General features: G+C 45.7%; 2 protein-coding genes across 2 annotated transcripts in view; one reads left to right on the top strand and one right to left on the bottom strand.

Annotated features, from left to right (window-relative positions):
* Positions 1-8,521: 8,521 nt before the first annotated feature.
* CDKN2C (cyclin dependent kinase inhibitor 2C) lies at positions 8,522-14,564 on the bottom strand. The gene is made up of 3 exons (XM_026105823.2): positions 14,212-14,564; positions 13,767-13,907; positions 8,522-10,250 (listed from the first exon to the last, which is right to left on the bottom strand). Exons 2-3 carry the CDS (start codon positions 13,893-13,895, stop codon positions 9,876-9,878), a joined length of 504 nt encoding a protein of 167 aa, XP_025961608.1. The 5' UTR covers positions 13,896-13,907; positions 14,212-14,564; the 3' UTR covers positions 8,522-9,875.
* Positions 14,565-18,915: 4,351 nt separating this feature from the next.
* The window catches only part of FAF1 (Fas associated factor 1), a 177,499-nt gene continuing 170,388 nt past the window's right edge, over positions 18,916-26,026 (top strand). Inside the window, exon 1 of the mRNA XM_064516191.1 lies at positions 18,916-19,569. Coding sequence (XP_064372261.1) covers positions 19,525-19,569 — 45 coding nt within the window. The 5' untranslated portion in view covers positions 18,916-19,524. The remainder of the gene's footprint in view (positions 19,570-26,026) is intronic.

Below are 26,026 nucleotides of genomic sequence, written 5' to 3'. Positions count from 1 at the left end.
TTCTTGCCTCGGGGGTTGTAATGGCAAGCTGCGTAAGTAGGGGAGTGGGGAGAGGAAGGGTGCCTGGTTTACCCCACAGCTTCAATCCGTTGACCCATGTGAATCAGAGCCAGGCTATTTAAGAAACCCAGAGATAACAAAATATTTTGATATGTTATTCTGCTGCTTTTATGTTCTGCCACCAGTACCAATCCCTCTTTCCTTCTCCCTCTGGTGTCTCTGTGAAGCTTCATCTCCGTAGAATACTTTTTGATCATTTCTTTCTACACTTCTGTATGTGTTCCAGCCTGTTTTGTTGCCAAAGATACTGCTCCAGCACTCCGTCCCAATGTTCCCAGTCTCCATCCCAGTGCATTCCTCTCTCCCCCTCTTAAAGTCTTAGCCCTCTGGATCAGAACCTTTATTTTCAGAGGAAATGTCTTCACCTGAAACTGTGATATCTAATTTCATTCTATTTATTTCCACAAAGTTGTTATTAAAAATTCATCACAGATCCCTTACAATTTTTCCACATTTAGGCCAAAGTCACGGAACTGCTCTACTTAATATTGTCCTGTGCTTTATAATAACATCTTGTTTGCTGTTGCTTGTAACTTTGTTTGGGCTGAAATTATCCAAGCCAAGCATCTGCCCCAGGTTTAATTTTTTGGCAGTTTTCAGCTAAACCACTGTAGTCATTTTCAGGAACAAGGTTAAAAAAATATTTTGCCCATGTTAGCAAAAAAAAAAAAAAAAAAAAAAAGCAGCTGCTTAATTCAGAAGTGTTGGTATCTCCCTTTCTTTACAGAAGGAATTTGAAATGTAACATCATCACTGATCTTTTTTCATGCATGTACCTCTTGAGCAGAAACTTGAAATTTGGCAGCATGATGAGTGTGGTTTCACAGATGTGCATCCAAATTTAAATAAGTTACAAGACTTCATAAAATCTCAGTTTGCACATAATCGGTTAAGGATTGTTAGATTTTGGCAGCTAAATTTTCCGAAGATCAGTCTGTGCTGACAGGGCTCGTTCTGGGTACAGCTGCTATATGACATGCAGGCTCCATGTGCAGCTTTCGCACAGAGCAACTGAGTATGCTCTTGCCTGAGGCAGTAGGGACCAAGCAGCATTTCCCTGTAATTTCTGTTTGTCCTCCTGTATTCCTAGGAGATTATTGTGCAGTCAGGGATCCTCTCGGTGTGCCTGGTGCCCAATCTCCCTTTCCTCTGTTGCTGCTGAGGCAGTGAGAAAGAGGAGGAGGAGGAGGGATCCAAAGATGAAAGGAGAGAGATAGGGAAGAGGACCAAAAAAAGCAGAGCATGAGAGGGAACAGAAGGCAAGAGGCGAAAGGAGGAGGTGAAGGCTATAAGAGCAAGGGAGAAAACTAGGACAGACTAGTCCTAGGACATTGTCATCATGGGCAGAAATCAGCTGTGGAAGCAACAGCTTAATAAGTCTTCATATTAGGAACAAAAACATGAAGTGAGGACATAATGAGATTCAGCTAGGCAGTGGGGAAGAGAAGTAAGATATCAGGTGAGGAGGTTAATAACCATAATGGAGATAAAGATAAGATGCTAGGGGAATAATTAAGAAAAAATAAGAGGAAGAGTGTGGGGTGGATGTGCACATGGAGGAAAAAGAACAGGGAGATGGAAAGAAAATGGGAAGAGTGCAAGAAGGCAGGTGCCAGGGAATGGAGGTATGGATAACTGAAGTGTGAAAGCAAGAATTAGGAGCTACCATGAAAAAAACAGAGAGGAGGAAGAAGACAGGAGCCAGGTAGATGGTAGGATATCTAAGAGCAGCAAAGAAGAGAAGGAGTCAGAATGCAGAATGAGTGCTAAGAACAGACTGATTTTTTGAGTTAGTACATCAGTGCAGCTTTTGACTTATCCTTAGTGGTATAGCAATAGGAAATCGCTGTGGCTAACTTCTATAGTAATACATTTTTTCTCATTAAAATGTTCCCTTGTCAAATATTCTAGGGCTCTTGAGCCAGAGCTCCAGAGTTGAGACCGCATCTCACTGTCCATTATATTTTCAGGCTTCCTCTGACTGTTAACAAACGTTTTAATTGCTTGAAGTGCAATAGGCTTCTTTTTTAACTGCAGCAAAAAATATTTCTGCAGAATACATTTGAAAATATTTAAAGTAATTTTAAAATTATAGGTAGGGCTGCCAGTGATGCCTCTCACTGGCAGAACAAACCAAGGCCCTGCACTCAGCTTGATGGCATTTCTCTGTGTTTCTGTTTAACATCCATCTAAGAGTAATTAGGTAGACTTCATCACAGGGATGAGCAAAACTGCCTTTGCAATTGCTTCTCCCACCAGCTAGAAACAGCTGCCCTGGGGACCCCAGAAGAGAGAGAGGGAGATGGCTGGCTGTGCTCTGGGTCCCTCTGCATGCCTGCAGGCAGAGCAGAAATGGAGGTCACTTGACTAGAAAGCAGAGGAGTGCAGAAGCAGGAGGTGGCGTGGGAGATCTGCTATAGGGTGACTGCTAGAGCTATAGAAACACCAGAGAATTTCCCTGTTGCATTCATGAAGTGGTGGGGGGGAAGGTGGTGTTTGTATCTAGCATGATGATCCAGTTTGGGAGTTGGAATTTCTTTAGTATAAATGGCAAACTCTTTCCCCACAGCCAGCAGAGCTGGACTGTTATATGCTCTTTCATGTGGAAGGCCAGTTTTGCAGAGCTGAGCTGCTTTACTTTCCTTTTGAGAATGAAAGTAGGAGTACTGTCACAAGATGTGTATCTGGTGTATCTGGTGGTAGGAAAAGTTATTCATAAACTGCAAGTGGTCTGTTATACATTTATTTTGGTATAATTGGGAGTTGCAAGTGTTGATTTGATTTTTGTTTATCTCTTTGTAATATTGATAGCTTAAAAACACAAATGACACTCCTAATAAAGCACTCCTAATGGTATGATTGCTGTTATTACTTGATTCCTCCTAAAAATTCTTATCAAGGGGGTTAAACAGAGCTAAGAGTTGATAGACTGACCTATCTCTTCTTGAAGCAGATCTCTGTTCAAATTCTGACCTACGTCCCAGCTAAAAATGTGTTCAATCTTTTCTTAATTTGTAATAGATACTTGTGTACATTACAAAACCATCTCGCAGTTTGGCAAATTAAGTTGTCTGTGGTTAGCTCTGGAATTGCAGAGATATTGCAGTGCACTGCAGCATTGCATAACAGGCTTACACAGAATTTGCCTTACTCTAGTGAGTAATAGTTATCCTTATCTTTAGTGAGCATCAGATTAGTCTGAATTTTTGAAAAAAGAATTAGTATAAAATATACGATGGGCATGTTATGCCTTGTGGCTGCAATGTTTTTTCAATTAACTTCTCTGAATATACCACAATGAAAAGTGTCAGCTTTTTGCCTCAGAGGCCTATAATTAGATTAAATGAATACAGTTAATTATCTACTACCTTCTTTACACAAAACAATATGTTTCTCTAAATTAAAGTGTTCATACAAGAAGGAAATTATTGTTCACTTCAATATAAGCATATGTTGCTGGATTGTGAATGCTGTGAATCTACCACGGTGTAACACAGCTTTTTATCTGTACCTCTTATTTTATGAAAGCTAAAACAAAATACAGCTGAAAAATCCGTATACATCACACCAATTAGAGAAAATCTGTTGATGCAAGGAGGTGATATTATTAAAAGTTACAGTGTTAATGAAACAAATATATTTTCCTCTTTAACAAATGTTCGCTATAAAAATCCCTTGAAGAGATTAAATACAGCTCTATTTGTGTACTTACAATCACACCCTTTAGGATTATATTATGTTCAGATTTAATGTTTCTTTTTATACGAGAATGTACTTCTCCTTTCAGAAGACTTAAAAATTGTGATCTGTAGGAAGAATTTACAATTAACAGCTCTGTTTCCAGGCCTGCTTGTGTTCTAGCTAGTGTGGACTGAAAATCTTCTCTGCCTGTTTTCCAGCATTACTAATTATAAGCAAAAGTTCATGATTTAGGCTTCATTATCAATATACTCCCATCCTCACTTGCCTGATTTAGAAGTGCAGATATTCATAGGATACATCACCTCAGTAATAACATACCCGAAGGAGAAAACACTCCTGGTGATTTGACAAAGTGTATCTAAATGTCCTTATTTACATCAGAATAGATGTTAATAACTTAAGGCCTAAATATGCAATCCTCACCAGAAAATTTAAATTAACTTTAGTAAAAGCCCTTATTCTGCTTTGCAGTATAGCCTGCATATACATGGGAAGTGCGCCAAGTATTGTTCTGGTGTTTCGTTAGGTTTAGACCCCGAAAAGAACTTCTCCACTAGTTTTTGCATACTTGGTGTGCTTACAGGATATTGTGTTTTGTTGTGCATTGTGTTGTGTATGTATCTTTTCATTTAAATTTTCATTAACTCTGTGACTGTGTTCATTAAAATATCACTTTGGTGATAGTAATCTTAATATTGAGGAAAGAGCAGGACTATATTGTCATAAATGCTGCCCCATTTCTGGCTCTCGGGGTGTAAGAGGCAAAGAGAAAGACTATCTTGATAGGTACTATCTGCTGAAGAAAAACTTTCGACAGGAACTGTGAATTGACTTTAACCTTTTAGTGGTTGCAGTGTGAAGCAAAGTGTGTAATCTTTTCCTATATAGAATCAAACTTTTTATTTTAAATACTCATAAATAGCAGTGGCCCTCCTAATTACTTGTCCTAGTATCAGAAAGCAGTTAGTTACAGAGGAACAAAGAAATGCAACTGGAAACATGGTTCAGTGGTCTTTTACTTCCCTGAAAAGCTGATTATACTTTTGGCTGATTCAATTTCTTTCAGTGGGAATTTGCCATCTTTGGCAGTTTGAGTTTAAGCAGTGCTGACCGGACTGACTACATAAGGTCGATATGGGGCTGAGTAAATTAGCTTAGGATCCTGTGTATAGCAAACTGAATTTTGCCAGCAGGCTCTAGGTTTTGTCTTTTAGCCCCTCAGTGTGCCTTGTTTTCTGCGATTCAGAAGCCATTTTAACACAAGTTGAAAAAATACATTTCAGTTATGCTTTTGCAGGTGCCTCGCTCAATTCCCCGCGTTCCCCGTGTGACTTAGCTCTGAGGATATGCAGTAATGAAAGGTCAAGGTTATTCTGAAGCATCCAACATACGAGAGCTCTGTTCCTGATTGCTTGGGAAGATTAATTTTGCACAGATACGAATGATCCTGTGCTTCAAGGTAATTCAAACATTCCGAAAAAAAGTGTGGCATGATAAACAGTAACGTTTATCACTATAAAATATCCCCGGAGCTTTGTAGCTGGGGCTGCTTCAAAATAAAAGAAGCCATCTTACTAGTGAGTGCCATGGCAGAAGTTAATTTTCTGCGAGCAGTGCAGTGTAAATTAGGTCTGCGGAGTGGGACTTGGCACATCTGGCTCGGAGGGATGTGCAGCGCAGCTTACATCCGAGGATAATTTCTTTGCTCGGTGCCACAGAACCGCGGAGGCGCGGATCTCGCCCCCTCCGCCGCCCGCATCTCGCTTTCGAGTGTAACAAAAGGTCGTCCGGACCGTCGGAGGGAGATACACCTTGCCTCCCGCTCCCTAGGGCAAACCTGCCGCCTCCCGTCCCCGTGCGGCGAGCGGCTCCCGCGGGCTGCGCCGGGCGGAGATGCTCGCGGGCTGCCGGGGCGGGCGAGCCCCGGGGCAGCGGGGCGCCGCCGCCGCCGCCTGCGCCGCGGGCAGCGGCCGCGCGAGCGTGCCAGAGCCTCCCCGCCGCCGCTGCGGCTCCCGGTCCGTACTCACCGCGGCAGGGCTGCGCGGGCGTCGGGGCGTCCGGCGGCGTCCGCGGCGGGGCTGCGGGCACGGAGCGAGGTGGGGGGGGGGGGGGGAAGAAGGGAAGAAAGGAAGGAGGGAGAAAGGCGCGGTGCAGCCGCAGAGAAAGGCGGCCGCGCCGCGGGGAAGGTGGAGGTGGCGGCGGAGGCGCGGCGGGGCGCGGGGCGCTGCGCGGGCCGGGCGCGGGGCGCTGCGCGGGCCGGCGGCCGCCCCCGAGGCCCCTGGCGGCGGGGGGCCGAAACAAAGCGGCGGCGGCGCCCGCGGAGGAAACTAAATAAATAAAATCAGACTGTTATTTAAGGCGCGTAAATTTAAAAATATTTGGACAGGAAGAGAAAGGGGAAAGGAGCCGTAGGAGCCAAGCTAACGGTTTCGGCGCCGGGCGCCCCCCCCCGCGCCGCCGCCCCGCCGCCCGCCGCCGTCCCCGGGGGCTGCGCGACCTGCCCCGCACCTCGGCGGGGCCGCGCCGCCCACCCGGACCCTGCCTCCTCCCCGGGGATCCCGGCGGATCCCGCCGTGAGCACCGACATTTTGAATGCGTGTTGTGGGGCAGGCTCTGCAGCCACCGCGCCGGGGTGCTCGGGGAGAAACCTTTCTTTCTTGCTTTCCTTCTCCTTTTTTTCTTTCCCTGCCCCCCTCCCCCCGCCGTGCACACTGTCACAGACCTCAAAAATAAACACCGAAGTTTTCCTCTCCTTCCTTTCTCGTAGGAATTTCACCACTTTAGTGAGCAGATAATAATGTGTGGTTGCTTCTGGCTGTCCAGTGAATTGTCAGGTACATCTGTGGAAGAAACATCTTTCCTTCTTTTGAAAGCTAAAGCGTGGTGTTTTTCTGCTGTTTTTAACTCTTTGTTCCTGTGAACAATGCAGTGCCATTTCCTACGAAGTTAATTTCTTACCCCACCACGGAATAAAGCATTTGTTTCACTCCTCTCACCACCCCAAACTGCAGAAAGAAACTCTTTTCATGTTCTTCAGTGTGCAGTCATTTATTTCACTGGCGATTAAGCTGAATCCATCTTAAAATATCTTATTGTTCCCCCCCCCCCCATAATTACACAATCGGCTTCGTGTTTCTTCATCTGCGTTAGCAGTGCACCTCTCGCTCTGTTGTTTTCTGGATTCACAAGCTGCTTATTTCACCCTCTTGCAATGCTACAGAAACAGATCAAACTCTGTTCGTTCCCTATAGGATCCCTGTAGTATTTGTCCCTTTTTCAGAAGGAATTCAAGAGTCCCTGGCGCTGTTTTGGAAGCAGAGGTCAAGTGAAACAGTTCTGCTCACCCGTGATTTCCAAAATATGGGAGAGGGCTCTCTCCCCATATTTGCAGTCTGAAGTTGCCTGGTCTGTAGTAATCCTCATACGGTTACATGTTATACTCCATTGCTTCATATTTGTACTGTGCTTGCTGTATTTGTTTCTATTTATATAACTCCCCTCGATACTCTCTATTCCTGGGCTGCTCCAGGCTAATCTCTGCTCCTGCTTGCTGGATGTACTTTTTAGTTGCTTTACGTCCCAAGAAAAGATCCCCCAAATATTTCGTTCCTTCTTATACCCTGCAGTTTTGAAACTCCTGGCAAATATTATTGTCGACATTTTCACAAATAGGCGAATTTGCAAAACTGGACTTTTTGATGTTGCCACACTACTAGAGAAGAATCACAAAAGTAATTTCTGAAACCACATCCAACACCAGCGGACTTTCTCAGTATAAAGACCCTTATTAATGAGGAGACTTATTTTATATTATTTTGTCATTGATCAGTGAATGCAAGAACTTCTGCACAAACGGTGACTCACGGTGCTCTACATCTGATCCCGTTTTATCACTTGTTAAACCCTGTAAGGTGCACGTAGCTCACTAGCTCATTTATTCCTTTAGTTTCCCAGAGCCTTTTCGCAGTAACTCTTAACTTCCTCATGCAACGGAGAGTCATAATTACAGTTTAAGGAATGCGAATAGAAATTTCAGTTTACCATATTGTTTCCAAGAAATACAGAGCGATTATAGATAAATGGCAACAGTAAACACGAAGCGAGCTCAGCTCTAGATGAGGCGTGCGTATCGCGCCTGACTCCTACGGCAGCGCTCTAGGCTCGCCCGGGAGGTTCAGCATCGTTGTTTAACGCCTGAACTTCTGGCATACAAGAGAAGCCGCTACTTCTGGGTAGGCGGGACATTTGCCGTGGAAAACAAGCTGCCTTATCAAGGCACTGCTCAGCCTTCGGCTCAGTTAAAATTAAGGCAGATGCTGGCGGAGCTCGGGACAGGACTTCGAGGAGCTTGTTTAGCAGTGTAGGTGGAAGGGAGCGAGGGAGATGGCTTGCACCTTTGGGCGCTCGCCTTTGCCTCGGAGCAGCCGCCGTGGGAAACGCTGGGGGCAGCTCGGGTGGGTTTCTGTCGTGTGCGCGGAGTGCGAGGCACTCCTTGCTGGGAAGAAAAAAACCTCGGGGCTTCATCCAGGATTTTAGGCATGGCGAAGCGGCGGCACGGTTATGTGAACAGCAACAGAAAGTGGCTTTGGTCACGTCGCCCTGCGCAACCGTGAACCACTTTGCTGGGCTTTAATGATTCACATTTTGCAGTGACCTCCCCGCAGTGCGCTGCGCGGATGGTTTCACCGCACACGCATCACAGGTGCCTGCCGCTTGCACTACTGTTCTGCATACTCCTTAAGAACAAAACGCGCCGAGCTTCGTATTTCACAGAGGTTTTTAATCAAAAAACACAGCAGTGTGACAGAGCGTATACTACACGTGATAGACAGTTTCAGGAAATTACTTCTCCCTTGAAAACAATAGGAACTGAATTTGTGGGGCTAAAATCTTTTTTTGAAGAGCAAAAATCTAGATGAACATATCTTCTTTTAAGTGCTGTTTGTAGCTATCTACTCATTTTACACGGATTTAATACCTTCTATTTTGCGCGGTTAAAATCTAAACTATTCAAAGTAAAGCACTTTAAACTGCTCATCTGTCGAACAATTAGGACCTATACAAATGTCAAAAGTTCTCATATTAAACTCATTCCGATAAGGTGCTGAGCGTTAGCTCCCCTGGTAGCTATCGAGGTACATGAGTTTTGGGCTTACCCATACTATCCACTGCACTGCAACAGAAAATTTCCAAGGGTTAAATTGTATTTTAGCTGCAAGCCGTAATGTAAGTTCAGGAATATCAAACGTGTTGCTTCCTAAATTTCACTGTATTCAAATATTCATATTCTGTGAGATGCATCTATCATTAAAATGGTTTATTTCCAAAACAAACAAAACAGAACAGTTGGTGGAAAGCAAGTATTTCTTAAACGGCCTCTAAACTGCTCTCAGACTCTGAAGTGACCAGAAAACTTGCTGTATTACAGCCTTACAGTGCTCTTTTCTCTGACAACGGTTATCTGCTGCTTGTTCTGAAGCTAGAAAAATATATTGTTCAGTGCACAGTAAACACGAGCCACTAAACTGAGCTGTTTAAAACCTCTGGCAATCAAAAACACCACTTATATTGTTTCTGGTAACTAAATTGAAAAGCAGCTTGGTGAAAGTTTAAATACACAAAGCGGAGAAGTGTAATCTACATTTAGAAAGCGAGTGACCTACTTCTACAAGCTCTTGTTAGTGTCAAAACGCAGCTATTGCCCAGCGCTCCGGCGCGACACCCGCTCCCTGCAGGCCGAGCCGCCCTGCCTGGGCTCGGGGCTGCGGTGCCCCCCCGGCGGCTCTCCCACCGCCTGGGACTCCCGAGCAGGGTCTGGGGCGCGGGAGGCGGGGGAAGTCTTGGAGCGTAAAAGTACAGCGACGTAAAGCACGTGAATATATAGCTTTCTCTTGCATTAATGGCTTAAGACCCATCAGCTAAGATGAAGTGTAACGCTTGGTACCGGCAGACTAGGCATGGGCGACCGACATGTACACGGCTGAGTCTCGTAGCGCTTTGCAGGCGGCGGGTGCGGGGCGCTGCCGGGAGTGCGGATGCGGAATCCTGCCGAAAACCCACCTCGACCTGGGGGAGCAGAGCCGCTGCCGGGGCGGGAGGCGGCGGCGGGGCGGTCAGGGCTGGGGGGCGGGCGGCGGGCGGGCGCCCTCGAGCAGCCGCAGCACGGCCGTGCGCTTGTAGAGGCGCGCCAGGTCGCAGGCGGTGGCGCCGCGCTTGTTCTGGTGGCCCACGCGGCTGGCCGTGCGCCGCAGCAGGAACTCCACCACGGCCGCGTGGCCCTCCTGCGCCGCCAGGTGCAGCGGCAGGTTGCCCTCGGCGTCCTCGATGTTCACGTCGGCCTTAAACTCCAGCAGAGTCTGCAAAGTGTCCAGGAAGCCCGCCCGGGCTACGTCGTGTATCACGGCGAAGCCGGTACTGTCCTTCAGGTTGGGGTTGGCGCCTCTGCTCAGCAGCCGCCGGGCGATCTCGGGGTTCCCCAGCTTCATGACCTGCGGAGGGAAAAGCAGAGTTGAACACCTCGCTGCCGGGAGGACGCCCGGCTTCACCGCCTCAGTTTTCACCCCTGAGCATGGTCACGGCTCCGCCACTGTTTAAAATAGACAGAGGACCCCTATCACGAAACTAACGACGCCTTAGTTCACCTATTTTAATACATTTTCCCCCAACTTCAGTAAAATTGTGGAAGATGTTATCATTTCAGTGGTAATAACTTTCTGTCCCGGAGAGATTAATGTCTAAAACATGCAGTGTAGCAGGTTGCTATAATAACTTCTTCAACTTGGGTTATCTCAGCCTCTTAACACATGAAAATTAAATATGATTCGTTTTTTTTTTTTTTTGCCTAAGTATTGAGACTCCTTTGCATCACTGTTTAATCTTGTTAAACATCAAATATGGGGCTCTCCGAGGAACAGATATTTTACCTCAGTAACAGAAAATGTAGAATGTGTTTTTATAAACTTTCAGGTGTTTACATTGTCTGTGTATTATCATAAAACAAATATTTGTACTGTACCATACTTCTGTCTGCTAAGAAAAATAAATCCTCGAAGAGATTTTTCTCCCCAATATCTGGGTTTCATTATGTTACCCAAAAAGGAGAAGTTAGAAGGAATGTTTCCAAGTTCCATAAGCTTTCTTCTAAAATCAGTGTATTACTTCATAGTTTCATAATTTCACTATAAGCAAATTGTGGTTATATTCTGTTGTTAAAAATATTCCTCATTAAAAAGCACTAATGGGATTTTCTGACTATTCCTCTCAGGAAAAAAAAATTTGCTTCTTTAAATATTCCTGATTGCATCATAAAACTATTATAATTAGGAAACAGTTATCTTTTATTTGAGGCTTAACAGCTTGTACCAATTTTCCCAAAATTTGCCAGTTTTTGTTTTCTTACAGCCTTTAAAAAAAATGAACATGGCAATAAATAATCTCCAACCTATAGGAATAATTTACTGTTCTTGTAATTAGTTTTTTTGAGAGTGTCAAATTGGGGGGGAAAAAATCCTTCTTTATTTCCTTAGAAAGTGCACAATGATTTAAAATTTTGCAAAGAATCTTTTGTCAGCATAAACGAACATTACAGTGCATTATATTTAACATAATGTATAATTTCTACAAAGCATTTGCTGAAATACTGTTCTCACTGAAAAATATATATTAGGCTTTGTAAGAAAGGCACACCTATAGTGAATATAATTACTGTAGCATTTAAAATGTAAAGTAAAGTAATGTAAAAATGTAAAGTAGCCCATTATATTGCATCTACAGACAGGAACAAAACTACACATAAGACAAAATGGCATTCAGGGAAAGACATTTATCTATGGCACAATATTTTGTGCACTTTTATGTGCCGTTTCTTTCAATTCTGGAGAGAGATGTAAGAGGTGTAAAGGAAAATAAGAGCATTGTGCTCTCCCTTTCTTTGATAAATCTGGACATTTTTGTCTCTTTTTGAGGGCCCAGGCTGTATTATTTGTGTATTCAAAACATGTATTTGGTTCAAGTGGCAGTTTTATGTGTTCAAGGAAGGCAGGCTAGGGGACTGAAGGCTTCATTTAAAGATGCGGGGGGGGGGGGGAGGAGAAAACCTTATAAAAGGTGATGCTATTTGGACGTGGGATACAACTGTACCGCACATGCCCTTTATTTTTTAAAGTTTCACTTGGGGGGAGGGAGGCAAAGAAGGAGAAAGCATTTATTGAATAAGTCTGACGAAGAGCACAAGGGCAGGACTTGCATTTGAGGCCTGCATAGGTACACTTCGTCAGAAATAGAAAGTACAGAGGAAGACAAGCACTTATTAATTAAAGATAAATCGAGAGGAAAAATATATATTAATTTGCATTAACGTATAAGCATTCTCTGTGTTGTAAGTGAGAGAGAGGTTATTGAGAGATTATCTCGATTTTGGAGACTGCATTGACAGCGAGCTCTTTCGAGCGTGGTCACCCACCCACAGCACATTTCAGGATGATACATAGTGAAAATAAGTCGACAGATTTTTCTGTTTTGATTTTTGTTGTGGTTCCTTAACCCAGTTATGATTAGGTTGCAATAAAAACTATTGTTAGTACACAGATGCGTGTTTAATATAGCTGGATGCTATGTCCTTGTGTAAAATATTCCGTAATTTAGGGTACGGACGGTTAGCTTCTTTTAGCAAAATACATTACTGTAGTACAATTCGGTTTTCAGCCCCCGTCTGGAGGATAAAGCATCTAGCTAAATGTTTCCTGCTTTCTTAAAGAAGTTAGAGTGTACAAGCTTTTAATTTAAATCATTTCCTTCTCCTAAAAGTTGCTGCAAGTGCCTGCAATGTCACACGATGTGCTATTTAGGTGATAATAATGCAAAGATAATCTTACAGCTCTCGAGTTTAGGTGAAATTGTCGAATCAGGGTCACCACTGCTTTACAACAAGAGGTGCTTATTTTCGAGATCTCAAATTTTGATGGCAAGCCAAAACCCTGTAAATATCTCGAGTTCATTCACAAGCTACATGCTTTTTGAAAACAAAATTTCAGAAATGAATATCTCGGTTTCGGGGGAGGGGGGAAGAGGAGTTAATAGAAACGATTTTTCTAATGTGTGAAATTAAAAAGTTCTGCAGCTCTACTTCCACATTTCATTACATTCCCTTAAGTATAAATAACCACACGTTTCCTCCTGATTTATAAATCACCTATTTCACTATTTTGTATACATTGTCCCAGTTTCGCCATCATTATCTGATATTATTAAAAGAGAAATCTTTCATCAGCCCCAATAGTCAGTAGTTGGACGAGTTCCAAATCCTGGCTGCACAGCTACCTACTGCAAAATTAGGACAGAGGACCCTATACGATCAGCACAGAAATAGCTGGAAGCAACGCCTCGCCATCCGATCTGAAAATTCACATTTTTAAGCCTTAATTATGAATGAAAAGGCGAGTGATTCAGCCGGAGCTGCCCCTCCTTCGGCTAGCTCTGAGTGTGCATCTAAGGTGCTCGGGTCTGCGCAGCAGCTTCGAAATGAGAAAGGTCACTCGCCACAAACAGCGTATAAAGGAAAAGTACCATCTCCCGCAGACTACCCAGCGCGAAAAGCAGTGTTTCAACAGCATGCTGCAGGGGAAAAAAGAGCTCGACGCTTCGAATAGCAACACAGATGTGTTTACAGACCTGCTCTGCGATCCTGCTCACCTAAGACGATTTCTTTTCATCTCCTCTCTCTCAATTCTTTGCCTCCTCCCCACTAAGTTACAAAATACTGTTAAACTTGTAGCCCGTCGGGCATTGAGGGTGATCCCCGACTGAAATAATGGTTTTGACCAGCTTTATTTCAAGTACGTCATTTTAGGGAGCTGGAGCCACTAAAGTTATAAAAAAATGGCATCCAACTAGTTTAAAAAACACACGAATTTCGTCCACCAGCCTGTTTAAAACGTTGTCTTTTTGGAAACCCGGGTCACGGAGGTAGCAGTGATGAAATATTTTCTCCCTCTCTGGATACCAACCTGCAGCGCAGTCCTCCCAAATCCATTTTGTGCATTGACGTTTACATTCTTTTGCAACAAATTAGTGAGTTGCACTAGGTCCCCCTTGGCAGCCGCGGACGCCAGCTCGTTCCCAGAAGGCTCGGCCATTCTTTAGGGTGACTGACGATCGGAAAAAGAGGAGATTTTTTTTTAACCAGGCATGGCATCGGAGACTGACAGAAGGATTGGGATGGTTAATCTTCTGGAGTAGACCTTGTAGTAAATACTCGTAAAAAAACTCCTTGCCAAGAGCCCGCCCCTAACTCACACGTGATTATTCAGCAAAACTGCAGCTCCGCTTGAAAGAAGATTTCTTCGCTTCCACATATAGAGTAACTCATATTTAAGACTTTGGCCACTTTAAAGGGGAAATATAGCAAAAGCTGCGAGAGGTATATGTCGTATGTAACATATAGGCACGTACCCTGGAGCCTGAGGCGGACCCGAGAGCTCCGAAGAAGACGGCAACCCGCCCTGTGGGCAGCCGGTCGTGCGGCTCCGCGGCGGCGGCGGCGGCTCCGGGGAGAAGTCGTCCGCGGCGGCGCGCTCCGGGCGCGGGCTGCCCCCTGCCAGCCGCCGTGCCGGGCGGCGGGGCGGCCGCGGCGCTCGCTGCCTCGGGGCGCCGGCGCCTCTCGCTTCCCGCAGCAGCGTCGATCCCGCGTCCTGGCGGAGCCCCGGCGCAGCGGGCGGCGGCGGCCGCGGCGCATCCAGGAGGGCGGCGGGCGGCGGCGGCCTGGCGGCGCAGCGGCCGCCACATGCCGCCGCCCGCGCTCAGGGCGCGGAGCCGCCGCGGCGCCGCCGGCGCGGAGCCGTCTCCGCGGCGCGGCGGGGCCCGGCGGGCGGCGCTGGGCGCTCCGCTCGGCGGCTCGGCGCTCCCCGGTGTCGCGGTGCCTCCGTCGCTGCCGCCGGCCGCGGGCGCACTGGCCGCGCCGAGGAAGCGGAGCGCTGCGTGCGGGCGAGGAGGAGGAGGAGGCGGACCGGCTCCCGGGAGCGCCCGGGGGGCAAAGGCTGCGCCGGGGCAGCCGCAGCCCGCGGAGCCGCCGCGCGGGCGCGGGCGGCCCGGGCAGCGCGGCACCGCCGCCGGCGCGGAGCAGCTGTGGCGCCGCCGGCCCCTCGGCTCGCAGCCTCCGGCGCGCAGTGACAGCCGCCGCTTTCCTTTTCTTTAACTTTGCAAAATAAAGCTGCACTTGCCGGTCCGCAATCGCTGCCTCCACCCGCGACTTTGCGCTCCCCCTTTTTTAAGCACAAACAATCGCTACTTCTGTTTCCTACGGACACGAAGCCGGTTTCTTTTTTTTTTTTCTTTCCCCCTTTTTTTTTTAACCTCATCAGCTTTTTTTGAAAAGAAAAAATATTTGAGCGCTTTTTGAGTTGAAACACCCGCCCACATTTTAACGGCAGAGATTTAAGGAGGCGCGGCGGAGTTGCGGCGCGGCCGGCGGGCGGGCAGGAAGGCCTGCACGGCGCCCGCCCCTCGCCCGGCCCCGCCGCGCAGGCCCCGGCCCCGGCCCCGCGCAGGCTGCGCGCCGAGCGGCGGCGGGGCCGGCGCCGCGCGGGGCTCCCGGCGCTTGGCGACCCGGGCAGCGACGTGCCCGCCACGGCCGCCGGGTCGCCGCTTCGGCGGCTCCGCTGCCGAGGCCTAAAGCGGGGGCGCCGGCGCCGGCGCGCCCGGAGCCGCTGCGCCAGCGCGGAGGGCCGAGCCGCCGCGGGCAGCGCGCCCCGCCGCCCCCGGCAGCGCCGCGCCGCGCCGGGGTCCCGCGGGCTCCGCGCCGGGCGGTGCCCACCTGCCCGCGGCGGCCCCGGCCCGGCCCGGCCCGGCCCCCCGGGGCGGCGGCTGCCGCGCGGGGCCGGTGCTGGCGCTGCTGCGCGGAGACAAGGTCACGGACGGAGGGCCCGTGTCGAGTCCCGGTACCCGTGAGAAGCGCGAGTGCCGAGCAGGAGTCTCTGCCGTTCGTGTTTCGGTGTTCTGGGTTAATCTGAAAGGGCCATTTTGAGGGGAAAAGGCACATTACCTACCAGGAAGACGTGAGGGAGTCACTGCTTCAAAGGGAAAAGAAGTAACGACGGTACAGTATGGAGATTTTATTACCGTTCTGACTAACACCATTTAATGCTTTAAACTGCTTTACTTGCTGAACTGCTCTAAGTTTCATGGGACCTCGAAAAAGCTGAATTCTGCAATAGTTAACAGCCTGGGAGGCGAGTCGCACTGCGGCTTCAATGTCACGGCTCCCCGGGCAGCACACGTAATCTGTCAGTTGTAGCCATCCGTGTAGACACCGCGGAGAAGCTGGTTTGAATGTAAACACGTATGAGCCAATTCGGGGAGGGAACCTGTCTGACAATAACAGCAGCTCATAAACCACCACCCTAGCTCCGTCCCAGGAACCTGCCGTGGGCATCAGGGCAGACAGCACGTGTCGAGGGCCTGATTTACAATTCCGGCTGCCAGAGACATAACCAGTTTTACGCGGATCAACCTGCCATCTAAGCAGCTAAGGGAAGTGAGCAGTAGGTGTTATGCGTCTGACTCTCCTGTAAGCTTTGATTGCTTGTTGCTGCGCAGTCACGTTTTCCTGTGCTGACTTTTATCCCCTTGTTTGGGGAAAAAGCCGCGGGGAAAAGTGATGAACTGGCTACACAGGAAACAGAGAATCCAACTGTGCTCAAATTATCAAGTGCCCCACACAGGCAAAGAAGAAAGGAGGGAAGAAAAAAAAGCACTTTCAGGGCCTTATTATGATAATTCTTGCTCACAAGCAATACTGCTAAACTTCTGTAAACAAAAATACGAATTATAAATTCCCTCGAAGTTAACTCTAGAAATATAAGTATATATAAATATATATACATTTAAATATAGTTTTTTTTGCATGAGGAAGGAATTAATATGCAATACTTAGAATATTAAATCAGTCGGCTTTTAAATGACCTATTTCGTGACTAATCAGTGCCTAAAATCTACATGTTTTGGTGTGTTACCTGTCGCTAATTTAGTCCAGAATTAGACCTACAAGTCTTGCAACATTATTCTCCTACATTTTTTTGTTTTACAGTTAAAAAGGAAGCACCCATCTTCCGTTAATCGTGTCACATAACAAAAATAATTAACTAAACTATAGCTTCGATGCTGCAGGCCTTCTGCAAGTAAAATTGCCCGGCCAGAAAATGCCATCAAACATCCTTCATCCTACTTGTTTCTAATGTCTTTTAAAAAATCTTTGCGAAAAGAAGCATGATCATTAGAGTCATTTCCTTTCGACAATCATAAAGATACCCCTCATATAGCAGAAAGTGTAGTCTCAGGCAGAATCAAAATCGGCAGCCGAAACACCTTCTGCAGGGAGATATTATCACCGGACATCGCAGTGAGTCATGTCAGCAAGTATCTACCTGGCCCTCTGTAATTTTGTAATACTCGTAGGGGAAAAAAAGACATAGAGGAGTATATCGAAGTTATGGGTTGTGAAAAGAATAATAGAAACTTTCGCTGTGACTTTAGCGTGAACTTCCTGTGATGTAGGGTATGTTAACTTTTCACCTTTTCTTCACATTGTGTATCAATTGCTTCCTTTTTTGATCTAATATCCATATTATAACTTAAAATATTACTTTAATAGACGTGAACACTACATAACTAACCTTGACAACATAGCTTTAGTTTAAATTCGTGCCAGGAATTAATTGGCTTTAATCCAATTTATAAAACTTGCTTTTCAGCCTTCATGATACTCACTCTCTAGTAATGTGTGGGTGGATTTGTTTGTAATTTAGTGTAGGCTGTCACTGGCATTGCACCACACCTTGTACATGTTACGGGATTGTATATAACATCAAACTGAGAAAAGCAGGTGTGAAAGCCATTATTTTATCCTGCATGTGTTCGATGGTGGGAAACGCGAATCGTTAAGCTACCGTGAGCGGGTGATAAAGGTCTCTTGCAAAACCTTGCCAACATAAACTGACGCAGGAATACGATACAATATAATATCCCATTTATCTGGCTTTGCATCAATAGTGGAGTTTTAGTATAGCTTTGATCCACCTTGAAATTCGGAGTGACCGTCCAGCCGCAAGAGACAACCCGAGTGCACCGTGAAGATCGCAGTCCTCAATAGCATCCCGAAACAAGAGCTTTAAGTAATTCCATACCTAACGCATTCTCTGGGGGGGAAACGGACTGTCCTCAAGCTGCAATTTAACATTTTTGTGCCCCTCGGCTGTAGGTAACTTGCATGCGGTGTTTATTTGCTGCTTCTCCCTAAGTCACGCTCCCTGCTGTAACGGATTGTGTCGCGATGTGCAGTTGTGCTTTCTTTTCCCCGCAGTTCTCCCTTTTATCCGTCCGTCCTGTTACTGTAATTACAATAGCCGGCAGGAAGCTCACAGCCTGGAAAACCTGTATGTAAACCTCACGGACGCGAATAGAAAAAAAACAATAAAGAACTACGTTTCTTAAAAACGGGGAAATACCTTGATTCGCAGGGGCTATATCGCGATGTAGCTCCCTCAGCTTGCGCTGAGGAGAAGGGTGCTGGGTCTCGCCGTGCCCTCAGGTGACGGGGACACCAGTTAACTGAACAAAGCGCGTTGCGCTAATTAGCAGATTGGGGTCCGAAAGCGGCAGCGTTTGCGTTCAACGCCGGCGGTGAGGGGGGGGAGGGCGGCCCGGGCAGCCCGAAAAGGCGTCGGTGCGGGAGCTGCGCGGACTCCCCGCGGGAGGCTCCGGCGCCCCCAGCTTGGGGCAGAAACCTGCCGGACGCCTCGGGCTCCCGTCGAGGAGAGAGGGCCAAAGTCGCCGTTTCGTGGAGCCGCCCCCGAAGCGCGCTGCCCCCCTCCCTCCCCCCGGTCAAAAAAAAAAAAGGAGGTTTCGCAGGAAGCTGCATGGCAGGGCAAGTGCAGACCGCGCCGGGACGCGCCGCGGCGCCCTCGTCCGCCCCGCCGCCGCGCTCCCGCCGGCCCCGGCCCCCCGTTAGGCCGCAGCCCTGCCGCGGCGCCCCGGGGGAGGCGCTCGCCGCCGCTGGCGCCCCGGACGGGGCAGCGCCGCGCCGAAGCGCTGTCGCCGCCCCCGGGGCGGGGGGGGGGGGGGAGTTGACCCCCCCCTCCCCGCGCCTCCGCCGGGGGGGCGTTGCCGGGGGCCGCCCGGGAAGGGCCTGCGCAGGGGCCGGGCGGGGCGGGGCGGCGGCGGCGGCGGGCCCCGCTCCCGCAGAGCGGCCCCCGGAAGGCAGCGCCTCCGGCCGCCCCGCGCCGTCCCGGGAGCGGGAGCGGGGTCGGGGTCGGGGTCGGGATCGGGATCGGGATCGGGATCGAGGCCGCGGCCGGGATCGAGGCCGGCGGCGGCGCGCGCTGCCGGAAAGGCGCGGCCCCGCCCCCTGCCCGGCTTCGCGAGCGCTTGACAGGAGGCTGGTCACGTGTCAGCCGCAAAGCGCCTCTTTGCGACCTCAATGACAGGCAAAATGTGCGACAGGCGCTGGGCAGGCGGGGAGGAAGCGGCGCTGCCTCCTCCTCTCCGGGCCAGCAGCTGAGGCAGCGCCGGCAGCGCTGCCCGCGCCCGGCTCCTGCCCCTGCCGCGCCGCCTGCCCGCCGCCACAGCAGCCCCCGGCGGGGCAGCCCGCGAGCCCCGCCGCCGCCGCCGCCGCCTCGATGCGCTCCTAGCCGCCCGCCCTGCCCCTGCTCGCCGGCGGCAGCCGCCGGTGCGCGGCGCGGAGCCGAGCGGACCGGGAGGCGGGCGGCCGCCATGGCGTCCAACATGGACAGGGAGATGATACTGGCCGACTTCCAGGTAACGCTCGCCCCGCCGCCGCCGCGCCGGCCCCCCGCGCGGCCGCCGCCGCCCCCCGTGGCCCCCCGGGCCTCGCCGCGCCCCTCGCCGCGCCCGCGCCGCCGCTCCGCCTCCGGGGGCCGCCCGGGGTCTGGCGAAACGGGGCGTTCTCGTGCGCTTCGCCTGCCCCAGGCCGCTGCCCGGGCCCGGGGCGGCTGCCAGGCGGCTCCCCCGGAGGAGGCAGGCGGCAGGGAGGGCGCAAAGCTCGCCTCTGCCCCGGCCTGTCCCGCTGCTCGGGGTGAGCTACCCGCTGGTGCCAAAGGTGGATGCGGAGCAGAGCTGTGTCCATCCTAACAGCAGCGCTGACTTCACGGTTGCTTCAGCCCATGAGTGTTGTAATGGTGGAAAAACTCTTCCCTCCCCATTCCAGGTAACAGCCTGTGTTTGCAGGAAGGCAGAGCAGCCCCTTAGGAGATGTTGCTTGCCTTCCCCGCTCCCTACAACAGGACGTTTAGACTACAGATTAACTTCACGGTCTTTAATCTTATTCCCAGAATAAAAATCTCTCTCTCTCTCTCTAAATGAAAGTGATGATCAGCATGCATTCAGGAACTTGGTTAATCTCTTCAATACATTGCTTCTTAATGTTGCTTGTTTTTCATATTGTTTTCTCAAGAGCAAGTAAACAAACAAGTGGAAGATACCTGATTTTGAAATGGTGGGGAGTGTCAAAAGCAGCTCGGAAGAGTAGCGGATTATATTTGCATATATCTCTTTAATATTAACTTTCAAATCTGAATCTTTTCTTAAGCTTTGTCTATTTGCAATGGTTGGTCCTATATGGATAGGCTCCTGTATATTCTTGGATCAAGTTATAAAACCTATGTCTGTACATACTTTTCCAGCTAACAGCCTTTTAAAAAGTTGTATGTCATTTAGTTAGAAACGTCATCCATTCACTGTGTGTGTTTAACAAGAATGTTTCTTAGGAATTGCCGGTAATGTGGCAGTGTATCTTACATAATTCATCTTTTGCAAAGGGTATCTGAGACCTTACTGACACAATGTGTGGAGCTCCCAGTTGATAACAGGGAAATGGTTTTCCTTTCTGTGTCTGAATATGTAACATTTATATTTATTAAAATAGTTAGCAAATATTTCTGTAATCAACCCTTACTGTGCTGTGTTTGGAGATACTCTTGTGTGTGTGGAGAGTGATGTCTCAATTCTAGGGCTGGGACTGCATGAAGAAGTTCTTGCAGTAACAATACACTGTAGAAAAGGAAACTGGGACCACAATTCTGCATTGACACTGCTGGAGATGGACTTTTATGGAATCTCATGTGAATCTTTTCATCTATTTCAGTTAGTTACATTCAGGAACCCAAGATTATAATTAGGCTGATGGCTGGTAAATCTTACTAGATTTTAGAATAGCCTGTGTCTGCTTTCCAAGTTTCTTGCGTCAATACTGTTTTGCAATTCTGCAGTGTTTTTGATCCTGGCTTTTTGCAACCAATAGGTAAAGGTATAAGAGCAACTGCAGTGACTGGTACTGTGAAGGCAAGTAAGTATTATTGCGAACTTACAGATGGGCAATAGAGACACAGAAATTGGTTGTAGATCAAGGATGACAAAATGTGTCTGAACAAGAACCCAGGAGAAAAATCTGTAATTTAACAAAGCATATATATCTATATATATCTATCTATATATATATATATATATATATATATATATGTATATGTATATATATATGTATATGTATATATATATGTGTGTGTATGTGTATATATATATATATATGTATATATATAAAAACCAACTCTTTTCTTACTTTTTCTCTTGTATTTCAGTAGCCAACTTTGTTTTTATGTTTCACTCCTCTTTTTTAAAGTTCTTGAGCTTCTCTCTTCTCTTCATTCTGAAATGCTGAATTGTCAACTGTGATTCTGTTAAAGCTTTAGATTAGTAAAGGACAATGTCAGTCATTTTTTAGACCCACATGTATCTTTAATGTTATAAAATAGTGAAGGGTTTGGGACATTTTAAGTACTTGATGGAATTTACAGCTCATTCACCAAGAATTTAAAAGGGAAAATGAACCATGATCTGCAAAGAAATTCTGTATGTTTTTTTCCCTGTTTTATTTTCTGTGTTTTTTAATTAATAAATATATTTCTTGGACTTCTACTGCCATTTTTGATGTTTGTGTGAGGTATTTGTTGAAGGATGTTATATATATATTGGGAATTTTAAAAGCAATTGTTTGTAGCTTTGTTCAGGCAATCTTTGTTGAATGAAACTGAGAGGGAAACCTCCATCACCATTTCACACTTGCCTTTCTCAAGTTACTTTTAAGAGGGATAGAACAGTGGTCTTTAAGCTTTTCAGATTTGAAATGACTTTCTTGCATAATACACAATTTTCAATGGTCATAATTACACTAATGTTTGATGCTTTCATGAAGCATTCATGGACTTATTTTGTACTTTTCAAAACTGGTAGGTATTCTGCTGTTGTTTTCAACTGGAGCAGGATCTTGTATGCTAGCATTTGGGTTTTCCTTTTAACTCTGGTGGTTGTAACAAGTTAATTCCGCATTCTAGGATATTAAAAAGAAAAAATTTTCCTTATGTATATAATTATCAGATCACTTTAACAAACACTTTAAGTATAGAGTAAAACACAGTAAGTCATCTCTCAAAATTACTTTTTCTTAATGTGTCTCAAAACAACTTAAGCTTGTTCTGTATGGGTTATAATTATTTTCCTTCCTTCCTTCTCCTTTTTTTAATGAGGTTACCGTATGCTACCCAGGGAGTATAAAGTGTGTATTCATGCACATAGGCTGTAAAAACAACCTGTCTAACTTTTCTCCCTTACGTTTTCACTTAGAAAAGATTAAGCAGAAGCTTGGCTTTATACCTGAGTAGTCTGATTGTTTTTAGTGGAAGTAGGTAAAGTAGTGGAGCTAAGCACATAAACAAATGTTAACTGTCTTCCTAAATGCAATTCAGAATTTCTCCACAAAGTGTCATTGGCATGTAGGAAAAGCTACACAGGAAACAAAAGTACCTTGTGTTTGCAGCATAACTTCTTTAAAAAGACAATTGTATGTCAATTGGTAAAAGAATAATGCAGCAACCTACCTGAAATCACATGAGAAACAAGGGAATATTATTTCTAATAGTTCTTGTTAACATCTCTGCTCTTCTTTTGTATATCATGTTTATTGAAAACTGTCCTTTCATCTGTGGTGGGATACCTAGGCTGTTACATGATACAAATAATAAACTTCAGACATTACAGTCAAAGCGGTTATGCTGCTGTAGTAGGCACTATGTACCTGCAGAATAAAAGCCGGTCACTGCCAGAAAGTTGGCTATTTAATTAAAGGTTTACAGTTGCATTAAAAAAGTACTTTTTTATTAATAAAGGCACTGATATGTACTATTGTTCTATTGCTATTCTATGTTTTTATGTAAAAAAATTAGTCCGGTACTTTGGCCATACAGTTTGGGATTATATTTGTGATCCCTTCTCATTCCTGGCTCTCAAGGTAGCCTGTTGTGTAAAAAAAAAAAAAAAAAAAAAAAAAAAAAAAAAAAAAAAAAAAAAAAAATTAAACTAGTTGAGGAGTTCATGGCACAGATGTCATTTTATAAATATTCTGACCCATCTGCATACCCTTTCAGGTACTTATGTTTCGAAATCAATCCATATTAATAAATCTGTCAAATTTGTGATTTTGAAAGAGTTGCTCTCAGAGTATATTGGTCAACTTTTAAATGTAAAGAAAATAAATATTTAACTTTCCTCTTAAAAGCAAATTTTAGTTTAATTGAATTTAGGTAAACTGGCATAGTTAAACTGTTCAGGAATGAAAAATGACTTTTGAGTGTTAGCAGACATTTTAATATATATGAGCAACTTTGAGCAAATTTTATTATTATTATTATTATTATTTTTTTTTTACAGCTTCATTTAGGATGGGGACTGAAATTAGCAAAAATATCTTTTTGCCAGTATAAATGATGTCCACATATAGGACAGCTTTGGTCATGCAGCATGGCTATCCTTGCAGCAAATCTGAAGTGTAGAATGGGCCAGAGATATGGAATATTGTAGGAGTTACAAGCTATTGGGTATCCATATTACAAGATCATCTAGCACATGAAGCTTCAGAAGGAGATTTTTTGTGGATTTCACATCTTTCATTGACCAAAGAAATAAGTAGCTCAAGATCTGGTTTGAGTAGGAAGACTTCAGAGTGCAATGATGAAACTCACATCCTTGCTTTCACCAAAACAACAAATCTCCAGTAGTTTTCTTCTTCTGTCTGTATTCATTGAGCAAAGAAAGTGGTTTATTTTATTATTATTTACATTTTTAGGGGTTTGGGAATGGACAAATACAGTGCTTTGGTATGATTCACATACATACATGTATATAAAAATCATTCTTTTCAAGCTTCAGTTTTGTGTCAATTTTTCTCATAAAAACAGAGGTTTGTGGGAGGAGCAAGGAGGAATTTGGAAAGAGGAACATCATTGCCATCAGTTACAAAAAGGTGGGAAAGCATGCTAGATAATCATGTTTGAAGCTATAAAATTGTTGATCATGACATTGATATACCAGCATATATATATAATACACCATTTTTTTAAGATTTAACTATAATGCAAACTATTAGTTTCTTTCTAGAACAGCTAAAATTAAAGGAGCTGGGGAATCTTTTACAGTTTCACTAGGAAGTTAACAGTGCTGCAGAATAACTGATGATATATTTTTAAGTATCTTTTTGGTGGTTATGAAAAATGTCTTCTTTAGCCCTGTGTAAGACTCATTCTATTATGCACGCTGTTTTCACTTTGTAACAGTCTACATGCAGAATTTACATATGCATTACATGTTTTTGAGGGCGGACTGCTAAGAGAGCATCGCTCTCTTCTGTGTGTGTTGACTCATGGATTTAGCTTCTCTGTCACTTTTAAATTATTGCCAATATGAAATTTAGGGGTGAAAAAGGTAGCCAGATACAGCAGTATTCTGAAAGAAGAATAATTTGAGTTCAGCATACTTGACTGTTGCTCCGGACTGTTTTTATGCTGGGGTCGGGGAAGTCTGTTCCAACCATTCACTAATAAAAGAAAACTATCCACTAAGAGTTTTTAAATTTGTAGCAAAATTGATTTCCATTACTTGATTTTCTGATAGAAAATTTGTCATTGTCTTGCCATTAAGGCATTGGAGCAAAAAGGACAGTTCTTGATTTCTTTGCAGACTTTCTCTGAAGGGTTTGGCAACCCATTTAGAATGAGATCCTCAACAAAAGACAGGTGCTGAAAAGATACCCAGTTGAAGCTTAAACCTTTGGAAGATGTCCTCAAACCTGCATTTAAAGTTCTTGAAGGCCTGTGTTTTCATCAGGCAGACAGCCTAAGCAACTAAATACCTGCTTTTGTATGTGCTTAGATCTGTCTGAGTTTCATAAACTCAGCATCTTGCTCATGCCAGACCCTGTCAGGACTCTTTTTGTCTGTAGAGTTTCATGCAGCAGATGCTCCCAGGGCAAGCAGATGGGCTAAGCTCTGCCTCTCTCTCCATAGTAGATGGAGGGAAATTCAGTACTCTGTATGCTAGAAATCAGGGTATGCTAGAAATCAGGGTTTGGGAGAGACAGGTTTGTTTTTTCCTCTCATACTGAGCATCATTAGGTAAAAGTGGACTCTGCTGAGTTTCTGATAGGTGCCAAGATGCTCAATGCTGCTTCACCTGATTCTTTTTGGGTGTGGATCAGGTTACTATATCCTTAGCTGATTTTTGAAATATGGATAATCTTTTAGAGAAATTTATTCTTAAGAAGAGCCTGTAGCCCTTAGGAAGGGAATAGACTTGTGAGATAATGTGGGGAAAAATTGGTGAAGGCTGAAAAATAAATTTTCACTTGTTAGAGGGATGCATAAAAAAAACTAATTTATCTGGAACATACTGTTTTTAATATTAAAAAATGGGGACCTTTGGGGACCTTGTGACACCCTAGGATATTGAAGTTCATAGCTGTGAGGTAACTTATTTTACACTTTGTGCATTTCCTCTAATCCTTATTGCTTTTTATCACTTTTAATTTTATGTATTACATAGTCAATAGCGGCTTTGGAACTGGTAACTGAACTTCTTGGTTTGCAAAACAGTTGGTTTTGTGTGCCTCAACAGGCCTAGAGTGAAGCATCAAGAGACATGATAAAAGTATATTGTATACTTAGTGTGTTTCAATTTGTTTATTTTGATTGTTGTTGTCTGCTTCCAAGACCTTTGCTTGTATTAGCTTTTGTTCTTTGTATATTTTTGAAAAATCAACAGTTTAATGTTTAGATACTTTTAGATTCAGCTGTAATTCCAAAGCTCATGTTTATCAGCACAAGCCTAGTCTGGTTTATTTGTCATCTTTCTGGCCTTTAAATAAAATGTGAGG

This window comes from Dromaius novaehollandiae, chromosome 8 (genome assembly GCF_036370855.1).
Source record: "Dromaius novaehollandiae isolate bDroNov1 chromosome 8, bDroNov1.hap1, whole genome shotgun sequence".
Classification (NCBI taxonomy): domain Eukaryota; kingdom Metazoa; phylum Chordata; class Aves; order Casuariiformes; family Dromaiidae; genus Dromaius; species Dromaius novaehollandiae.
This window is presented reverse-complemented; position numbering and strand designations above follow the sequence as displayed.